Consider the following 18,799-nt stretch of genomic DNA (forward strand, 5'->3'; position numbering starts at 1 on the left):
ATACAATTGGAAATGAATATCAAATTAAGGCAGTCTACTACAGATTTTAGAATTAGATACTTGTTCACAACCGGGAACTGGGAGAGTAGTGTTGTATTAACTATCTATTTTGTCTGTCTATCTGTCTGTCGACGTTCATACATAGGCTTAGCACTTGTAAAGCTTGAGTGATAGTGATACTGTGACTGTCAAGTTCTCGTGTAAATGATTTAATAATTATTAATTTAATTATTATTATTATAGCTTATTTTTATTATGGATCGATGGTTAAAAACGGGGCGTTTAGAAATGAGACATGATAATCGAGATGATAGTACTGAAAGCTGCAGTGAGGTACCGTTTCACCAGACGAAAAACAAAGGAAATGATGATAGAAAAGAGAAAAAGCGAAAATATATCAGCGACTATCTACAATTGGGTTTTCATTTTACTGGGGATGAGTTGGAACCTAAACCGTTTTGTGTTATATGTAACGAAATTCTTGCCAACAGCAATTTAAAACCATCACTTCTTCGTAGACATATTGAAACAAAACATCCGACACACTAAGATAAACCTCTTGAATATTTCAAAAGAAAATTAGAAGATATCAAAAAGTGTAGCCTTTCTTCTTTCTTGACTTCAAACGAAGATAGTAAAATGGCCCTTGAAGCATCATTTCGAGTAAGTTATAGAATTGCAAGATCTGGACAAGCGCATACAATAGCAAAAAATTTAATTGGACCATGTGCGAAAGATATCGCCAAATGTATGCTTGGGGAAAAGGCAGCAAAGAAAATTGAGCTAGTTCCCTTATCAAACAACACGGTGTCTCGTAGAATTAATGACTTGGCTAATTATGTGGAGAACGAACTTCTAAAAAGAATAAAATTGAATTATTTTGCAATTCAACTTGACGAATCGACGAATGTAACAAATGCCGCAGTCTTGCTTGTCTACGTTAGATATCCTTTTACGAATATTGTTCAAGAAGATGTACTATTTGCAAAACCTTTGAAAACCTACACAACTGGAGAAGCGATTTTCGATATGATCAATGGGTATTTTGAAAAGAATAGAATAAGCTGGTCTTATTGTGTGGATATACAGATGGTGCAAAATCAATGACAGGAAAATTTTCTGGGTTTGTGGCACGGGTGAAGAATATCAACGAAAAAATTCAATGGACTCATTGTTGTATTCATAGAGAACCTTTAAGTATGTAAGCCTATTCCTGCAGAGTTATCTATTACTTTAAGTGATGATGTGAAAATTGTGAACTTTATAAAATCGCGTGCTACAAATTGCCGTCTATTCCGTACGCTTTGTGGGGATTTTGGAAGTTTCTACGTTTCTTTACTACTTCACACAGAAGTTAGATGGCTTTCCCGTGGTAAAGTTTTGACGCGTTTGTTTGAATTGAAGTCTGAAGTTCAAGCATTTTTTATTGATCATCCGGATTTCATTTGTCTTCTTGTATATCCGATATTCTTTGGCTGCAAAAGCTTGCTTATTTAGCTGACATTTTTTGTAAACTGAATGAATTAAGTATGTCTTTACAAGGCGAGGGTGTCACCATTTTCAGTGTACATGATAGAATTGAAACTATGTTGAAAAAGATCAATTTTTGGATTCAATGCCTGCAGATGAATGAGTATGGATGTTTCGATTCTGTCAGCACTTTTTTATCAGAAAATTCAATTAAACTTGACGAAAACATTAAAAGGAGTATATGTGAACTTCTGAACTATCTGCGATTAACTTTCGATGACTATTTTCCCAACAGATGCAATATATCCATCTCAAACAACTAGATACGTAATCCATTTCAAGGAAATGTAAGTTCAGAAACCTCTTTAAATATACTGGAAAAAGAAAAACTCATAGAGTTATCTTGTGACAGTTCTCTAGCAGCAATTTTTAAAGATCAATCTTTAATTGACTTCTGGCTCAGTATACAAAATGAATATCCTGTTCTGTCAAAAAAAGCCATTGAAGTTCTATTACCATTTTGCACAACATATCTATGCGAGAAAGGATTTTCAACATATACTTATCTGAAAGATAAATACAGAAACAGGTTAAATGCAGAACCTGATCTAAGTCTGAAATTGTCAGATATTGAGCCTAACTTTGAATTGCTTTGTTCTATCAAACAGCCACAAATATCCCATCAAGTGTTTTTCCAAATGTAAAACATAAGAACCAGTTTGTTATATTTATCTTGTTTTCAACTTTTATAGCCATCGTTTTTGTCTTATTAATGTTTTATTTAAATGTTTTACGATTAATATAATCAATTATTCTGCAATGTGAAAAATATTTTTTTTTTTTTTTTTTTTTTTCTCCGGTCATTAACGACTACATAGGGGGTTCGTCAAATTTTTTCGGACCTTTCTTTTGGTTCGCCAGGGAAAAAAGGTTGGGAAACACTGGTTTACGTGAAAGAAAAACAAAGTTACTTCATTAATACTTAGTAACTGATATCTGCAAATAAAACTGAAAAGCACAAGGGCCTGAAAACATATGGGAGCCATTATATGACACGGAGGACGGTAAATAAAAATTCCGTAACAAACATAATTTTTTATCTAATAAAAAATTTCAGTATCATTTTGATTTCAAAAAATTTGTAAATAAAAATAAGCATATTTTAAATAATAGTTAAGCTTTATTAAAATTAAGAAATCGTTACTCATACCAAAGGTATATAAAGAATAATTAAAAGCGTTGATTTCACAAATTAAAATTTTATAACTGACAGCTTTCGGTTTTTTTGGGGGGGAGGATTAATTTTATGATTTAAATTGATTTCATTTTTTACAAGATGTACCTTATTTACTGGTGTATAAGAGGCATATTTTCTTTAAAGGTTTCGTGTCTAAAAATTAGGTGCGTCTTATACAACGGTGGCGCCGTAAATGATTGCTGAAGATGTATACGTGGCATTCATGTTAACCCTTAGAATACCAATGCCTTTGCTCACCTGTTTCTTTTAAAAAGCCAAAAGTCTGAAATTCCCTTTCAAATTCACAATTCATTCTCCTTCTGTTCATTAACGAACAAAGAAGTGTGAAAGTTTAAAATGATATCGTTTCTAGTTCCTAACAAAGAAGCTTCCCATCTGAGTATACTGAGTCACCTCTATCTTAAAGTAAAGGAACTACACAAGAATTCTTTTAGGACGGACAAGGCTGTTTATACAGAGAACTGATATAATGCGTTTGGGGAAGCTGTATCTTATGCTATCGTTTACTTTAGGGGAAACGCAGAGGAGGTCAAGCTATTGGATAGGAGTTCTGATAGTGATGAAGAGCTGTATATTGAATAAATGTTGATTTCAATTACTTTACGTGATATTTTACCTATTAAATTGTAAACAGCCCGTTAATAAAAATTAGTCTGTCAATTAAATAATTATTTACTTTTTTCTGTCTTCGGGTCCCAAAATCAAGGTGCGTCCGACGCACAGAGCTCTGTGAAGGTACTGTCTAGGATCTGTACCTAGGCAGTCTCGGCCGCGGGGGTATAAAATTCATGAGCTTGACGGTTCCAGAACCCCAAAGGAAAGTCGTTTTATACGGCTGGCCTGCGGCGAAGATTAGTGCCCAGTGAGAAGAGAGATAATAACTCTGTGCCAGGCGGTTGGCCCACCTGAAGGGGTGGTGTCCCTCTGGTGAGGAGATAGATAATAACTCTGCACTGCGTCCGGTGTGGTTGGTGCACAGGGATAATGTCCGAGCCCGCGTAGAACTTACTGGCACGTAACATATCTGATGATCAGTCAAATCTCCAAGCGTTCATTTTACCACCTTCACAAAAGATCAAAATCAACTGGAATCGTGGATGGTAGTCTTAGAGAGTAATGTATTTTATTTATTAAAAATGAGAGTAAAATTTTAATACACTTGCTATTCTTAGAAATAAATGCACCCTTTTTAATTTTTTTTAAATTTTATTAAATGCGATTTTTATTTATAAAATATTTATGTATTGCCAGTTTCATGAGCAATTATGCTAACGAACTAATGTTATTTCTCTCAAATAAAACATAACTATCTCATTACAGATAGTGGCGATTATGCGTTGATAGATCCATCTTATTTTGTTGATATTAATCCGACTCGATCATGGGTGCTCACGGGCGGAGTCTAAAAACGAGTATTCAAGCCGAAATGCCAAAAATACCCAATATTTGATTTATTATTAGCCTGAATTACAATTAAAATTTTCTGCGTACTTTTCCATATAACTTGATATCTAAATATATCGTCATAGAAATGTTTGATAAACACAGTACAAAAATATAATATAAATGATATTAACATCTCTAAGGAATTGCGTAACAAATGTGTTAATTTCGTAGTTTTAGTTTGCTTCGAATACTTTCATTCAACTAAAGTCGAATTGGACGCTACATCGCCAAATTTGGCAGCAAATTCGTAAATGTTGACACTGCGGCGCAATAGTTTCTGTTCCGTTATCGGTCTCCAATAGATGTAGATGTCGTGGGGCGGGAGAAAGCACATTACTGTCACGTGACAAATTCAGAGGAAAAGAACGTTGTTTGTGAAAGGGAGAGAATGGAAACTGGAAGCTTCGAAGGTCAGCTCAAAGTACGCATTCATATCTGTTATCTCTGAAATTTAGTGGCTCATCTTTTTCTTCGACTTATTTTAAACGACTTTGCTCTGTAAGTGGAAACCCAAATCTTGGAAATTTTAGGTAAGAAATTCAGATTTTTCTCTGCAAATGAATAACGACTGTATGCTGAAGCCGGCATGCATGCAAGCCAGACAATGAGTTCGTTTTTGTAATCGCGCGCTAAGTATACAAAAACAACTGTGATCAATAATGCACGTTGACGCCCTTTCACCACGTGGTGCTCGCATGCTTTAGGTTTAACAGAGGTATTTTCTGTTTATATTAAAATTGTAAATTTTTAAAGTTATTTTAAGAATAAGATTTGATTTTGTATATGTTATTTTTTTTATATATATTACACTGCTGAATTTGAATGTGCTATTTTTCATTGTTGTTGTATTTCATACTTCGCGCGCACAGTAACAGCTTTTTGTTACAAATCATGTACATGAATTTTTATTTTGTACATGGTAAATTTGATTGATTTTTTTTAATAACATATATTTAACATTGTGAATTGCGGTTATGCATTTTTTAAAAGCATGGCATTTAAAACAAGAAAACTTCAGTATCTTAAAATGTTAGTAGAGTATTGTTTTCAACAAATCGGTGACTAAGGAATCCTAAAAAATGCCAAACTTAAGCTATAAATAAGATAATTCTGATAGGTTATAAGATTATTTGATTGATTAGTTATGTTTAAATGTGTATAATACAAAACAGAATCATTTCAGAACTTAGGCCTGCATACTTATTTTATAAATATATTGTGTGTTTAAGCTACTAAACTTTCTGCATATTATTTCAATACTAAAAATGAGTTTTCTGGTTTTTATTAACAGATGGAATTAGTGTTACTAAACATGATTTACAAACATATAGAATGCTAGTATTTTTTATTATTTGTGGAAATTTTTATTTAATAACTAACTGAAATTTTCTTATTTTGTAACAAAATAGTGGGTATAGTGAAAACAAAATGCCTACTTGAATTATAATTTAAAGTTTTTTTTAATCCCTTCCCCAGGTTTATAAAGGAATGACTCGAATAGGAAGGAGACTCATAGAGGATTTCCTTCTACCTGCTTTGAATGATGAGAGGTATGGAGACTTATTGAAATGGATTGATCGTGATAAACGCTATTTCAGCATTAGATGGAGTCACAAAAATGCAGCAAAGTGGACATTAGCGGACACAGCTGTATTTCAGGTATGTGAATTTAAATTCAATTAATATTCAGTTTCATCATTGTTGTTAAAACTGAAAATGCAATCATCCTTGTGCTCCCTTTATTGAATGGTGAAACTTGATTATTTGCTATGTTTTTCTAACTCATAATTAAGTAGCACAAATTTTAACTGCTTTATAAAATTAAAACTGGAATATTCTGTGTTCAGGTTGTGAAAAAAAGAAAATTTTGACTAATCATGTATTAAGGTAAATATTAAAATGCCTAGATTTATACTGTTTTGGTATTTTCACCTTGTAATATTAAATATGTAATTCAGGATCATCAAGGTTTAAAGATTAGATACTCATGTATTATCCCGTGGACTGATGGCAGAAATTTTGGTAGCGGTTGCTTGTCATAACTATATTGTCGGGGACTACTGTTATATGCACCCTTGGGTGCTAAATTTCTCGCCAACTCCACAGTACCATATTACTATCTAAATTTTTTGTCTACGTTTCAAACTTTAAGCCTAAAATGTCTTCAAAAAAGCTGTTTTCTCATATGCAAAACCCACGTTTTGAACACACAATTTAAGCTACAAATCCGAAATAAAAACAAAAAATTTAGATATAAAAACGTAAAGTTTCTAACCAAAAATATTTAACAAAAATGCATGTACACAGTGATATGTGTTAATTAAAAAAAATCTACGAATTGCACAATCTAGGCAGCGAAAGAATCTACGAACTACACACACCGTGCTTTTAATAAATTTCAAAGAATACCATGTACACAGCATTCTGTTTAAACTTTAAAAAAATCTACGAATTGCACAATCTAGGCATTGTGCACAGATCAACAAAATAACCTGAAATAAATTGCAAACAATTCAAATAACAGAAATTCATAGTAAAAAAAAAAAAAAAAATGAACATAACATTCTACAAAATAAAAACTATAAAATAAAATGCACTTACCGTAATACATATGTGAATAAAATTTCGCCAGTCACACAACGTCTGTCAACAAAAGTGCCACTATTTTGCTATATCACATGTCTTTCTGTGTTCGAGAGTAACGATAAAAACTTCCTCCAAAGTTAACTTACTACACGAAAACTGCGATCCAAATCTTAATCTCCGCTGACAGCCATATACTTTACCAGCAACCATTTAACTGCAAACCCACAAAAGTCTATCAGAAACACCATTCTTTGTCCGAGTTCTGATATCAGCTCCGCATTTCAGACATGCCATACTCCGTTTTAAAAGTCCTGACTCCCACAGAAATTCCAAAAATGCACTTTTATCTGCATAAATAAACCCGTGAACAAAAGACTCGTTAACAGCTCCAACATCGTACCTTTTAATACTAAATTTACTTTGCATACAATCTAAAATACGCAACTGAAATCTTGCCACCATGTCTCTAAGTTTCAACGTCAAAAGGGTTGCCATACAAACAACATCGTCCACCAAACCATTCCATAGTACGGTACGCTAAAAACCAGCACAGAACACGTATCACCACATTTGGTGATCTTAGGGCGCATATAAGAGTAGAGCCCATGGTCGTCCATAATTGATGCTAAATCGCTTTACTTGGCTGGTTGGAAAATAAATATAAGTACCAAAAATTATTTTTAAGATGTGTCTGCTATGAGCCAATGATAAATTTTCTTTTGTAAGTATTTAAAGGTTATGTTTGGAATAATAAATACGAATCATGCACAATTGCCACCTCTCAGTGAATTTTGCTGTATAAATGTTAACCGAAAACAAATTTAATTAATTTGAAATAATTTCAATTTCAATATCTTGCAAGAATTTTATGTAAAATCCTAGTACACCCAAGTAGTGTACATTTATACATCATAAATGTCTTGTTACATCATAAATGTCATGTTTGCTGCTTGTAATGAAGACACCAAAACCTGTGTGTACTGACTACTACGATTAAAACGAGGACCAAGTTTTTTTTTTTTTTTAAATGCTGTTGGACTCCTGCTGACATTCCCCCCTTTTTTTAGTTTATTGATTTGATACAGTCAAAAGTCGTTAATCCGGACTCGTCGGGACTTCGGCGATTCCGGATTATCGATTTTTCCGGATTATAGATCATCAGTTTAAATCTCGTAAGATGGCATGCAGAAATTCTAAAATTAAAAATATGAAACCATAATTTATGAAATAAAGAACAATTATGATCTAAAGGGTATCAAAATTTGCAAAAAGAAAAGCTTAATATTTATTTGTTTACTTTATTAAACATTTCTTTCAATGTAAGTTGTTTAAGTTTTGCTTCATTTCATGTGATAATACTTTCTCTTTAATTCTATTAAACAGACATAATTTCTTGTTCAGTTACAAAGTTCCGGTGTTCAAGTCCTATAATTGCTGTTCGAGAACACGGACTAATTTGTCAATCGAAATTTTTTCGTTTTCAATAACCTCTGTCACTTTCTTTGCTATCGGAAGCGAATTATAATGACGAGGAACTTGTTTTAAATCATATCGAGATGAAATACTACATTTGGTAAGGAATTATAAGCCAAATAAAATAAAAACATCTGTGCTGAAGATAAGGATAGTGCTGACAGATCAACTTCCAGTTCATTACGCGCCCCCTGCGGCGAGCAGCGTGAAATTGATAAACAGATTTCGGATTTCAAAACATACTTTCGCTTTAGATCCTTTACATATTAACAAATATATATCGGAAATTCTATTTGATATAATCGAAAGTTTAAGCTTACTTTTATAAAATTGCTCTTACAGTGTGCAAAAAATAATAAGCCGGATCCAATTCGAAAATTAAAGAACAACGCAATCATCAACATTAACTGAAATAGATAATTTTAGCTTATACGTCCATTATACATAAAACGCGCACGCGAAAACGTATTCTGCACTTGCGCACACTCATATACGCAGTCGTAAAAGGTCTTACGCGCACGCGTAAACGCCTATGCGCATGTGCCAACGCGGCGCATGCGCAGAAAGTTTTTAGTTTTGAGGTCCGGATTATAGATTATTCCGAATTATGGGTGTCCGAATTAACGACTTTTGACTGTATAGCTTTTTCCATACTACAGTCACATAAAATTCAACACTTCAGGGTACCCCATGGTGGCAAAAATCGCCGCTACACAAAGCCAAAATAACAAGACAAACAATTGCACAAACTCGGTATCCATGTACACATCGACTTTTTTTCACTTAAAAAAAAAAAAAATCGCCCGAATTGCACAAAAATGGCATTGCGCACTCCTTTGACTTGTACCATGTACACATCGCCCTATTTTCACTTTAAAAAAATCTCAGAATTGTGCAAACTTTACAAATTCCCTTTACTTTGTTCATGTGCCTATGGATATATTTTCAGTTAAAAAGTCAAAGGAGCACCAAATTCTACAATATAGGGAAACAAAAAATACATAATCTCAATAAAATAACATAAAAAAAGGAAAAACATGTTATACATTTAACCTTTTGAAGACGGGGTTGTCCACTTTAGTGGCCATGTCTTTTTCCCCCATTTTCCAGGCTGAAAAGTGGGGTGAAATGTCAAATTTGAGGTCCCTGGGGTTTTAACCACTTATCTCTTTTTCCCCCATTTTCCAGGCTGAAAAGTGGGGTGAAATGTCAAATTTGACGTCCCTGGGGTTTTAACCACTTATCTCTTTCAAGGGTCTTCCTTTTGCAACATAGATGCACCCCTCTGAGAATCCATTAAATACACACAAGAATCTATGTTGCAAATAGGAGGTGATTTCTTAAAGGGGTAAAAGCATTCGGTTCAAGATTCCCTGTCCTTTGGTAGCTTTTACTGCTACCAAAGCCCCGGCCTCAAAAGGTTAAGCACTACCAAAAGCAAATATTCACTTACCATGATTTTCGAGTTCGCTTCGTACACCCAGAGCCACGTAAAAATCAAAATATCAATCGTACTCAAATGACTTTTTTCAAACCAGGTACTTTTTCTGATCAAATGCTTCACATAATGACCATATGAACTTTTCTTCCTACAAACCCATTCAAATACATCTAAAAGGTTTTTACGTTCGACTAGACACATATCCTTCCTACGTACAGGACACTTATAATGCAATTGTCAATTAAAGCTCTTTTCCCCTTTCGCTCCAAATCGTACAGAAACTTCAAATTAATCTTACTACATTCGGCCATTCTACCGTCTAAAGAATCAAACCAACACACACCACAAAAACGCTTACAAAACTTTCCATGATTCAAAATTTCCCAGAATCATGCACCCGATTATGTTACAATAGGTTTTCCATAACATTCAACTACTCAGGCTACCACAAATTAAACAACTTGGCGATAAATCAAACAACTTTGCCATAATACAAGGGGTACCTTAAAGTCTACTCTACCCCAGTAAAATTTTAAAAGCAACAGATCTTTAGAATTCCTGGTAGAGTGCGGAATTGTCCACTTATTTGTTTGGTGCTTTTTACAAGGGTAAAAACAATTGGATTTTTGTCATTTTCTTTTATTTTTTAAATGAAAATAGGTTGATTTGTACATAGATAAAGGGAGTGCACCGTGCCATTTTTGTGCAATTCTGGGGTTATTTTTTAAGTGAAAATAGGTCGATGTGTACATTCCCCGAAAAAAGTATATTCAGTTTTCTTTTTTTTTTTTTAGTTAGGTAATACTTAACTTAGTAGGGTTTGACAGGATTTCAAACCCGGTTTTAAAAAATTGGTTTTTAAAGAAAATTTGTCACATTAGAAAACCGGTTTAAAGAATTGATATTATTATGTAAAAAATAATTTTAAAACTTATTTGAAGCTAAATCGCAGAATAGGCTGCATCAGTCGATGCTGTATTTACTTCTCGTATGTTTGGACACACCTTTTTATGACGTAATATTGGTTACGCTTCTTCTTAAAAACAAGTTATAAGTATGCTATAGCTTCGTATTTAACTAAAATTATATTTTAACCGAGTTGAAATGTTAGGTTTATAACGTTCTGTGCGAGATTTTTTTAATTATAAATCTACTTTTGTGTGTTGTGTAATAGTGTTAGCATTTAACGCAATGAATTATCTCTCACAAATGTATTATTAAAATACCAAACGATTGAAAATATTGAATGCATGAATTAAAAATTATAACCGTAACTTCTGAAAATACAGAAAAGAATTCTTAAAGAATGTTTTGATTATTGATTAGTGTATCGGTGCTTACTGCAGAATGGATGAATATCTGAATCTTGATTTTTTTTATCAGTTGGAGCGAAGAGGTAAAAAGAGCATTATTGAGTGGTGTAATGGAGAAAAGTTTGATTGCAATATCGTATAAGTGCCCAATTTGTGAAACAGATATGAAACTAGTAGAGCAAAAACTGTATAGACGGCTTTGAGTGGATGTGTAGAGTTACTGGAGGTGAATGTAAGGTCTGTTCGAAAGAACTCCTGGTTTGCGAAGAGTAAATCGGACAACTGTAATCGATGGAGATGGTTACGCGCGAGTTTCTGCAATTCTCTGATTTTTTTAAATGAAAGCAGATTTTTGAGTATATGAGCAATGCAGAGTGTATTCAATGTCTGATTTTTTAAGTAAAATTAGATCGATGGGCAAAGCCAATGTGGTGCGCAGTGCCGAGTTTGTGCAATTCTCTGATTTTTTTTAAGTGAGAATAGATCGATGTGCACATGGGCAAAGCCAATGTGGCACGCAATGCCGAATTTGTGCAATTCTGTGGTGTTTTTTAAGTGAAAATAGATCAATGTGCACATGTGCAAAACCCATGTGGTGCGCAATGCCAAGTTTGTGCAATTCTGTGGTGTTTTTTTTTTTTAAGTGAAAATAGATCGATGTGCACATGGGCAAAACCAATTCTCTGATTTTTCTTTTAAGTGAAAATAGATGGATGAGCACATGGACACCGAGTTCGTGGAATTCTTTGATGTTTTTCGAGCGAATACTGATCGTTGTGAAACGAGGTTGTGTGTGATGCCGAGCAGTAATGTAACTTTATTTATGTGCAATGTGTAACATATTGTGGCTAATCTTTGGAATATTTTAACAGGTAGTTTGGCGACATTTTGGTAAGACGATAAAGGTTACTAGCTGGGACTTTAGCAGTGTACATGGATAAAGTCAAGAGTGTGCGCAATGCCATTTTTATGCAATTCTGGGATTTTTTTTTTTAAGTGAAAATAGGTCAATGTGTACATGGATGATACCGTGCATGTGCACTTCTTAAAAACGCGGCAAGCAGTGGGCGATTCTGCACTTTTTCCCAATTTCGCACCTAATCTTCGTCATGATTAAGCACTTTTGTTCCATGAAAGTTCTAGCATAAGCGTAATTCAGTTAGCAGATTGTTGAAAAAAAATGTTGATTTAAAAAAAAAAAAAAAAAGATGCCTTTTTCTCGTGAAAACAAAATGGCGTCCAAAAACAAACTAGCAGGTTGGTGTAGCAGGGCTGGTCGCCAAAAATTGCCAAGTTACCATAATCCAAAGATTAACCCAACACTGTTTCACGCAACACCCAGAATTGCCATTTTTTGCAATTCTGGGATGTTTTTTTAGGTAAAAATAAGTCGTGTACATGGTTTATGTGTATGTGCTATTCTGAAAAACGCGCAAGGAGTTTGCGATTGTGCACTTTTTCCCAATTTTGCAGTTAATATTTGTATTGATTAAGCAGTTTTGTTACATAAAATTTCTAGCACAAGTGTAATTCGGCTAGTAGATTGTTGGAAAAAGTGTTCAGTAAATAAAAAGAAAAGAAACATGTCTTTACTTTGTGAAGACAAAATGGCGGCGAAAAAAAAAATAGAGGTTTGCTGTAGCAGAGTTGGTCGCCAAATTTTCACCAAAAAATCGCTAAGTTACCATAATCCAAAGATCAACCAAAATCTTTTTTCATTTCTATAAATGCTTTAATAAAAATCTTTGAAAATATTGAAGCTGTACAAGTAAGTATTAGAGACTACGACGTTTATCGTTTTAATAATTGGTAGAATTCGCTTACTGTATCATGGTAATTTTAAATATAAACAATTTATTATGCTTATTATCAGTAACCCCCAAGCTTAAATGTTATAAATGTAAATTTAAAGTAAAGAATTTAATATTAATTTACAATAATAAACAATTTATTACTGTATTTTTAAGAGAAAATAGAAAGTATGCGTAGTGTAAATGCGAGAATACTTTGTGACGTCACAAGCTTAGTCCCACCCATTTATGGACGTCACACAGCTCTGCCTTCTGAACTTTGTTGATGTAGCCTATTCTGCACGTTTACCCTTATTTGATTTGCTATTAATTCTATGCAAGTGGCAGCAAAATTTTAATTTGAATCTAGAAACTGACATAGTTGCAGCAACAAATGTTGGTGCTGCTGTTATGAAAAAATTTGCAAATCATCATCTATAGTTAATCAGTTGTGTTAGTCACATGCCATCCACTTAGCAGTTACTGATATGTTATATAAACATAGAGGAGAAATGGCTGTAGCCGAAAATTAATCAGTAGTGCTAGTCACATGCCATCCACTTAGCAGTTACTGATGTGTTATACAGTCAAAAGTCGTTAATCTGGACTGGTCGGGACTTCGGGGATTCTGGATTATTGATCATCAGTTTAAATCTGGTAAGATGGCATGCAAAAATTATAAAATTAAAAATATGAAACCGTAATTTATGAAATAAAGAACAATTATGATCTAAAGGGTATCAAAATTTACAAAAAAAAAAAAGCTTAATATTTATTTGTTTACTTTATTAAACATTTCTTTCAATGTAAGTTGTTTAAGTTGCTTCGTTTTTTATGTGATAATACTTTCTCTTTAATTCTATAAACAGACATAATTTCTTCAGTTACAAAGTTCCGCTGTTCAAATCCTATAATTGCTGTGTCGAGAATACCAACTAATTTGTCAATTGAAATTTTTTCGTTTTCAATAACATCTGGGTCACTTTCTTCGCTATCGGAAGCGAATTATAATGACGAGGAATTTGATTTAAATCATATCAAAGACGGAGTACATCGAGATGAAATACTACATTTAGTAAGGAATTATAAGCCAAATAAAATAAAAACACCTGCCCTGAAGATAAGGATAGTGCTGACAAACCAACTTCCAATTCATTTTGCGCTCGCTGTGGCGTTCCCCCTTCTGCCGCAGAGCAGCGTGAAATTGATAAACAGATTTTGGAATGGTTAGATAAACAAAGGATATGCCTTTATCCATTTTTTCTGCAATTCCACTTTTTGTTTAATGCACCTCGAAACATACTTTCGCTTTGTAGATCCTTTATATATTAGTAAATATATATCGGAAATTCTATTTGACATAATTGAAAGTTCAAGCTTACTTTTATAAAATTGCTCTGTGTGCAAAAAATAATAAGCCGGATCCAATTTGAAGATTAAGGAACAACGCAATCTGCAACATTAACTGAATTAGATAATTTTAGCTTAGGTTATACCGTCCGTTATACATTAAACGCACAAGCGTAAACGTATTATGCACATGCGCACACGTATATTTGCAGCCGTAGAGGTCATACGCGCATTTGACGCATGCACATAAAGTTTGTAGCTTTGAGGTTCGAATTAATGACTAATTTCTGTAGAAAATCTCCAGTAAGAATATCATTCTTCAAAATTATATCGAAAAAGGAAAGTAATTAAATTCTTGACTGCAGAACAAGGTGGAATAGTATGGATGACATGATTGGAAGATTTCTGGCAATAAAAGAATGTGTTGTTTTAGCATTGAATGATATTGGTTCTTCTTATATGTGGAATGAAGCTCAATATCCTAAACTGTTAGAACTTCATAAAATCTTGGGACCAATTCGTCTAATAGCTGAAGATGCCAAGTTACTTACAAGTGAAGGTATATTTCAATTTCTGTTAAATGAATTAAAAAATGTAAACACTGAAGTAAGTTGGAAATTATTATATGCTTTAGAAGAACGAATTCAAGAAAGAAGACAAATAGAATTAAAAACTCTTTTGCTGTATTTTCAACATCCACAAAATATTTCTAGTTCAGTGATGAAATGTAGTGTACTTTCCTTAGCTTCAAAAACCGAAATTATTAAGTTAAACCTTTAGTACCACCACCACTCTTGAACAAAGCTCAGATCGCATAAATTTACGAGTGTTAGAAAAAAACTCAATCAGGATGTTGGGGGTTTAATTTTTGAATTTAATAGTTAAAAATACTTTTCGCACCACCGGTTGAGAACCCTTGGTCTAGAATATTTCCAAATTCTTATGTGAAAACCAATTCTGATGAAGAGCAAATCGAAGGAACTATTTATCAGAGTAATTTTTTTTTTTTTTTTTTTTTTTTAAGAAGCTATGGAAAAATCAATCATAAGTTTCTTGAAGACCCTGAAGAAAATCTTACAAATACACAACACTGAAAGCTAAATTTTCATTATTTGAGCGATGGATAAAAGAACAAAAAATTTTATTTTACTTGTTGTTTGATATCCTGAAAACTATAAAACCAAGCTTAGTAGCTAGTGAACGAATATTTTCAGTTTCAGGCAATTGTGTCCAAAATAAGAACAAGACAGCCACCCTTCAGTGGATGTTTTATGTTTTTAAAAATCCTCTTTTCTTGTAGAAAATAAAATTAGTGAAAATAATATAAATATTATTTGAAATTTTTGTTTGAGTTTTCATTATTTTGTGTAAGTAATATGTGTATGTTGTAATCCTTAATTTTTTTTATATTTTGATATTGATTTTGTTATTTTACATAAGTAATATGTATATGTAATCTTTAATTTTTTTTTTTTTTTTTTAATATTGATTTTGTTTTTTGTTATTTTGTATAAAATATCTCCCCCCTTTTTTTTTCTGACAAAAATTCTAAAACTTTTTTTTTTTTTTTTTTTTTTGGAAAATATTGAATTTGAAACCCAGTTTCTAAAAAAAGTCATTTTTTTTGTATAAACCCTACAGTTAAGTAAATAAGACTGTGCAGAAATGCACCGTAAATATGTACAAAAATAAATTGGAGGAGAAGAATGATTGAACCTGAGAATAATAATAATAAATATTACATTAAATTTAAGGGCTGTCAAGTTTAAAAACATAAAAATGGAATAAATTTCAGTTCCAGCAGAATTTCATTTGCTTAGCTTGGGAAGTTCCCCCCCCACACACACACACACACCAGTTGTGTAAAATATATTCTTTTTTTCTTCTTTAGGATTGGGATAAACTGAAAGGCCATTATCATCCTGAAATCAAAGGCTATTACATGCAAGCCAAACAACGATTTAGAGCTGCATTATATAAGTTGAATACAGTGCGAAAGTTACCGTGTGAAGATAAACATGTAAAAAAGTACCAGCTAGTATTGGATCATGATAAGAGGAAGGCTGACATCCTAGGTTTGTCTTTTTTATGCATAACCTTTAATAATAAAGTAGAGTTTTGATAACTAACTCTTTGAATAGTTTAAAAGGCTCTACAACTTTTCATCTTCTTAATTCAGGTTTTCCTTTCTTCAGTTTTGTTTTAATTAATGAGGGTTAATTGTATGTTTGCAATAGTCACATGTACTAAATTAAACCTACAATGAGGGATATTTTTACTTCCTTGTACAAAGTAAAAAGGAAGTATTGTAATCATGAAATTGATAAACATTGCTTTAACAGCCTGCAAAAATAGTTTCAGGCAGTATACTTCAACGAAAATATCCATTTTGACCACTATCGAATGCAATTTAACGATTTTTTTACGTGATATCTGTACGTAAGGACAGAATAAAAGACTCGTTTCTCAAAAAAAAAAAAAAAAAAATTATAAAACTGCTTTAAAATTAATTCTGAAGAGAATTTTTCGTGGCGTCTGTACGAACGTTCGTACGTACGTATCTCGCATAACTCAAAAACGAGTAGCCTCAGAACATTGAAATTATGTGTATAGGACTGCTATAACATGCAGATGTGCACCTCGTATTTTGTTAGCAATCGGCCGCACCAAACGGTAATATAACATAATATAGTATTTAGTTTTCTGCAACTTTTAATACATAGTGTTTTAAACTGTGTAAATTGAATGTGAAAGTGTATTTTTCTAGTAAACTTAATTCTTTCTTTCCCCAAGCATTAATTTAATAATAAGTTCAAAGTTTTCTACAGATTTAAAGTTCTTAATTAATCTGAAATAAAATTTGAGGTATAATAATGTGTAAAGAAACCATAGTAAATCATGTTTTTTTTTTTTTTTTAAATGGTTGATCATATTAATTTATTTGATCTTACAGCTGATTTGTTTAATTTTTTAAAATATTTAACAAGAGGAGAGATGATACTTAACTGGTATAAGTAACTGAAAGGATTTCATTTGCCTTTAGTATATACAATCTAATCGTTTTATGTGCTAATACTTTCAGTATTTCAGTAATAAATTTTATGTTTCTTTTCTAAATAAGTTAAAAAATTAATTGGTATGCATAATTAAAATGAAGTTAAAAATTAAATAAAGTATTTTAAGTTGGTAGGTTGAAATGTTATATGTAAAAAAAATAAAGTACCTCCAGTTGGTGAAATAGATGGGTCGTGTGCAAAAGCTCATCTCCATTTTTTTTTTATGTTTAAATGTGGTTTCAGCATATCAACTTAGAGTATTTTATCTTTTTCTTTCTTTCTTTTTTTTTTTTTTTTTTCTAAATAATTATTGAAGAGAAATGTAGTATTTCTGTGGGTTTATTCAGATGGTAAAGTCCCCACTTAAGACCTCTTTTTTTTGGGGGGGGGATGTAGAAAAGCTTTTCTGGGAGTGGCATATCATGCTATTTTAGCAGCAGCTTGATCTCTGTTTGAATGTAATGATAAAGCAAGTTTGCTCTAGGTTAAGGAATAATTCCTACGCATTTTTAGTCAAATTTGGTGTAAACACAAAATGAATAATATACTCTCCAGATTGTTTGCAAATTCCTCCCTCTGTGGAATAAGTTTTCCAGTGTCTCTGTGATAAAAATTGTCTAATCGAATCCTTAATTCCATGTCATTATTGAACGAGATACTGAGCAAAAACTTGAAGTTAATTTTTTTTTTTTTTTTAAATCTAGCGGGGCCAAGTTAGGAGAGTAAATGTGGTAGCATTTCCATCAGAGTTCTTGAATCACAACTTTAATTATATTGGCAATGTGAGGATGGGTATTGCTGTTTTGCAGAAGAATGCCTTTTTTCCTATTCATTCTTTTATTTCCCCACCAACTAACCGAGGTACTTCTTTTTGAAGTACCTCAGTTAGTTGGTGGATTTGTTGAATGCAGAGTATTGAGTGTTTGGTTATTCTCAAGCAGTTTATAATGAATTATACCTTCTCGTCCCACCACCCATATGTATTGTCTTTCAAGGATGAAGGTCTTTTATTGGGTCGAGCTACGGCAGGTCTGGATTTTACTATTTCTTATTGATGTAAAGGATATATATGTAGTAGTGAAAAAAATGGTTTATTTTCATCATCGCTGACAGTGTAGGAAAGAAGATGCTGTTTGGTAGTATTTGCTAAGCACTGATTTTTGGTCTTTTCTCTCCAAGGGTGGCACAAATGCAGAATTTCCTAACTTTGCTTGCTGAGTGAGAGTGTTTCACTAACCCCCCTGTTTGTTTTATTTTCTTCCCCTAAGTTCTCTGGTTTTTTATGCAGATTTTCGTGGAGGTGATAATTCAGTCATTGTTCATTTAAACTGAGTTGTATGTGTGCTCTATTTTTGAAGTCAGAATTAGTATTTTTGATCTGCAGAAACCAATAAAAGGTTTTTTTTTTTTTTTTTGAGGCATTCCTTCTTTTCTATACACAGTATGAGCTTTGGTAGCCTTAAGACCTTGATTAAATATATAAAGCAAATGGCATCGAAAATGCACGGTTAAGTTTACTTGACATTTCATTTTTATGATCTGTAAAGAAAGAAAAATCAATAAAGTTTTTAAAAAAATCATGCAAAGAAAACATTTCCCTTGCAAATAACATAAAA

The 18,799-nt window shown here is 32.6% G+C and overlaps 1 protein-coding gene across 7 annotated transcripts in view; it reads left to right on the top strand.

Moving 5' to 3' along the window:
• Positions 1-18,799, top strand: part of LOC118189894 (uncharacterized) — a 170,721-nt gene that overhangs the window by 128,913 nt on the left and 23,009 nt on the right. For 2 of the 7 annotated variants that reach the window (XM_035360594.2, XM_035360598.2), the window contains exons 1-3: positions 4,469-4,595; positions 5,651-5,833; positions 16,019-16,202. In XM_035360594.2, the coding sequence (XP_035216485.1) occupies positions 4,563-4,595; positions 5,651-5,833; positions 16,019-16,202 (400 nt within the window). In that variant the 5' untranslated portion in view covers positions 4,469-4,562. Of the gene's footprint in view, positions 1-4,468; positions 4,705-4,733; positions 4,890-5,650; positions 5,834-16,018; positions 16,203-18,799 lie in introns of those variants that run through there. The other 5 variants (XM_085825748.1, XM_085825749.1, XM_035360593.2 and 2 more) reach the window with 4 other exon arrangements.

This window comes from Stegodyphus dumicola, chromosome 10 (genome assembly GCF_044657685.1).
Source record: "Stegodyphus dumicola isolate Sdum_Otavi_A_Nest chromosome 10, ASM4465768v1".
Classification (NCBI taxonomy): domain Eukaryota; kingdom Metazoa; phylum Arthropoda; class Arachnida; order Araneae; family Eresidae; genus Stegodyphus; species Stegodyphus dumicola.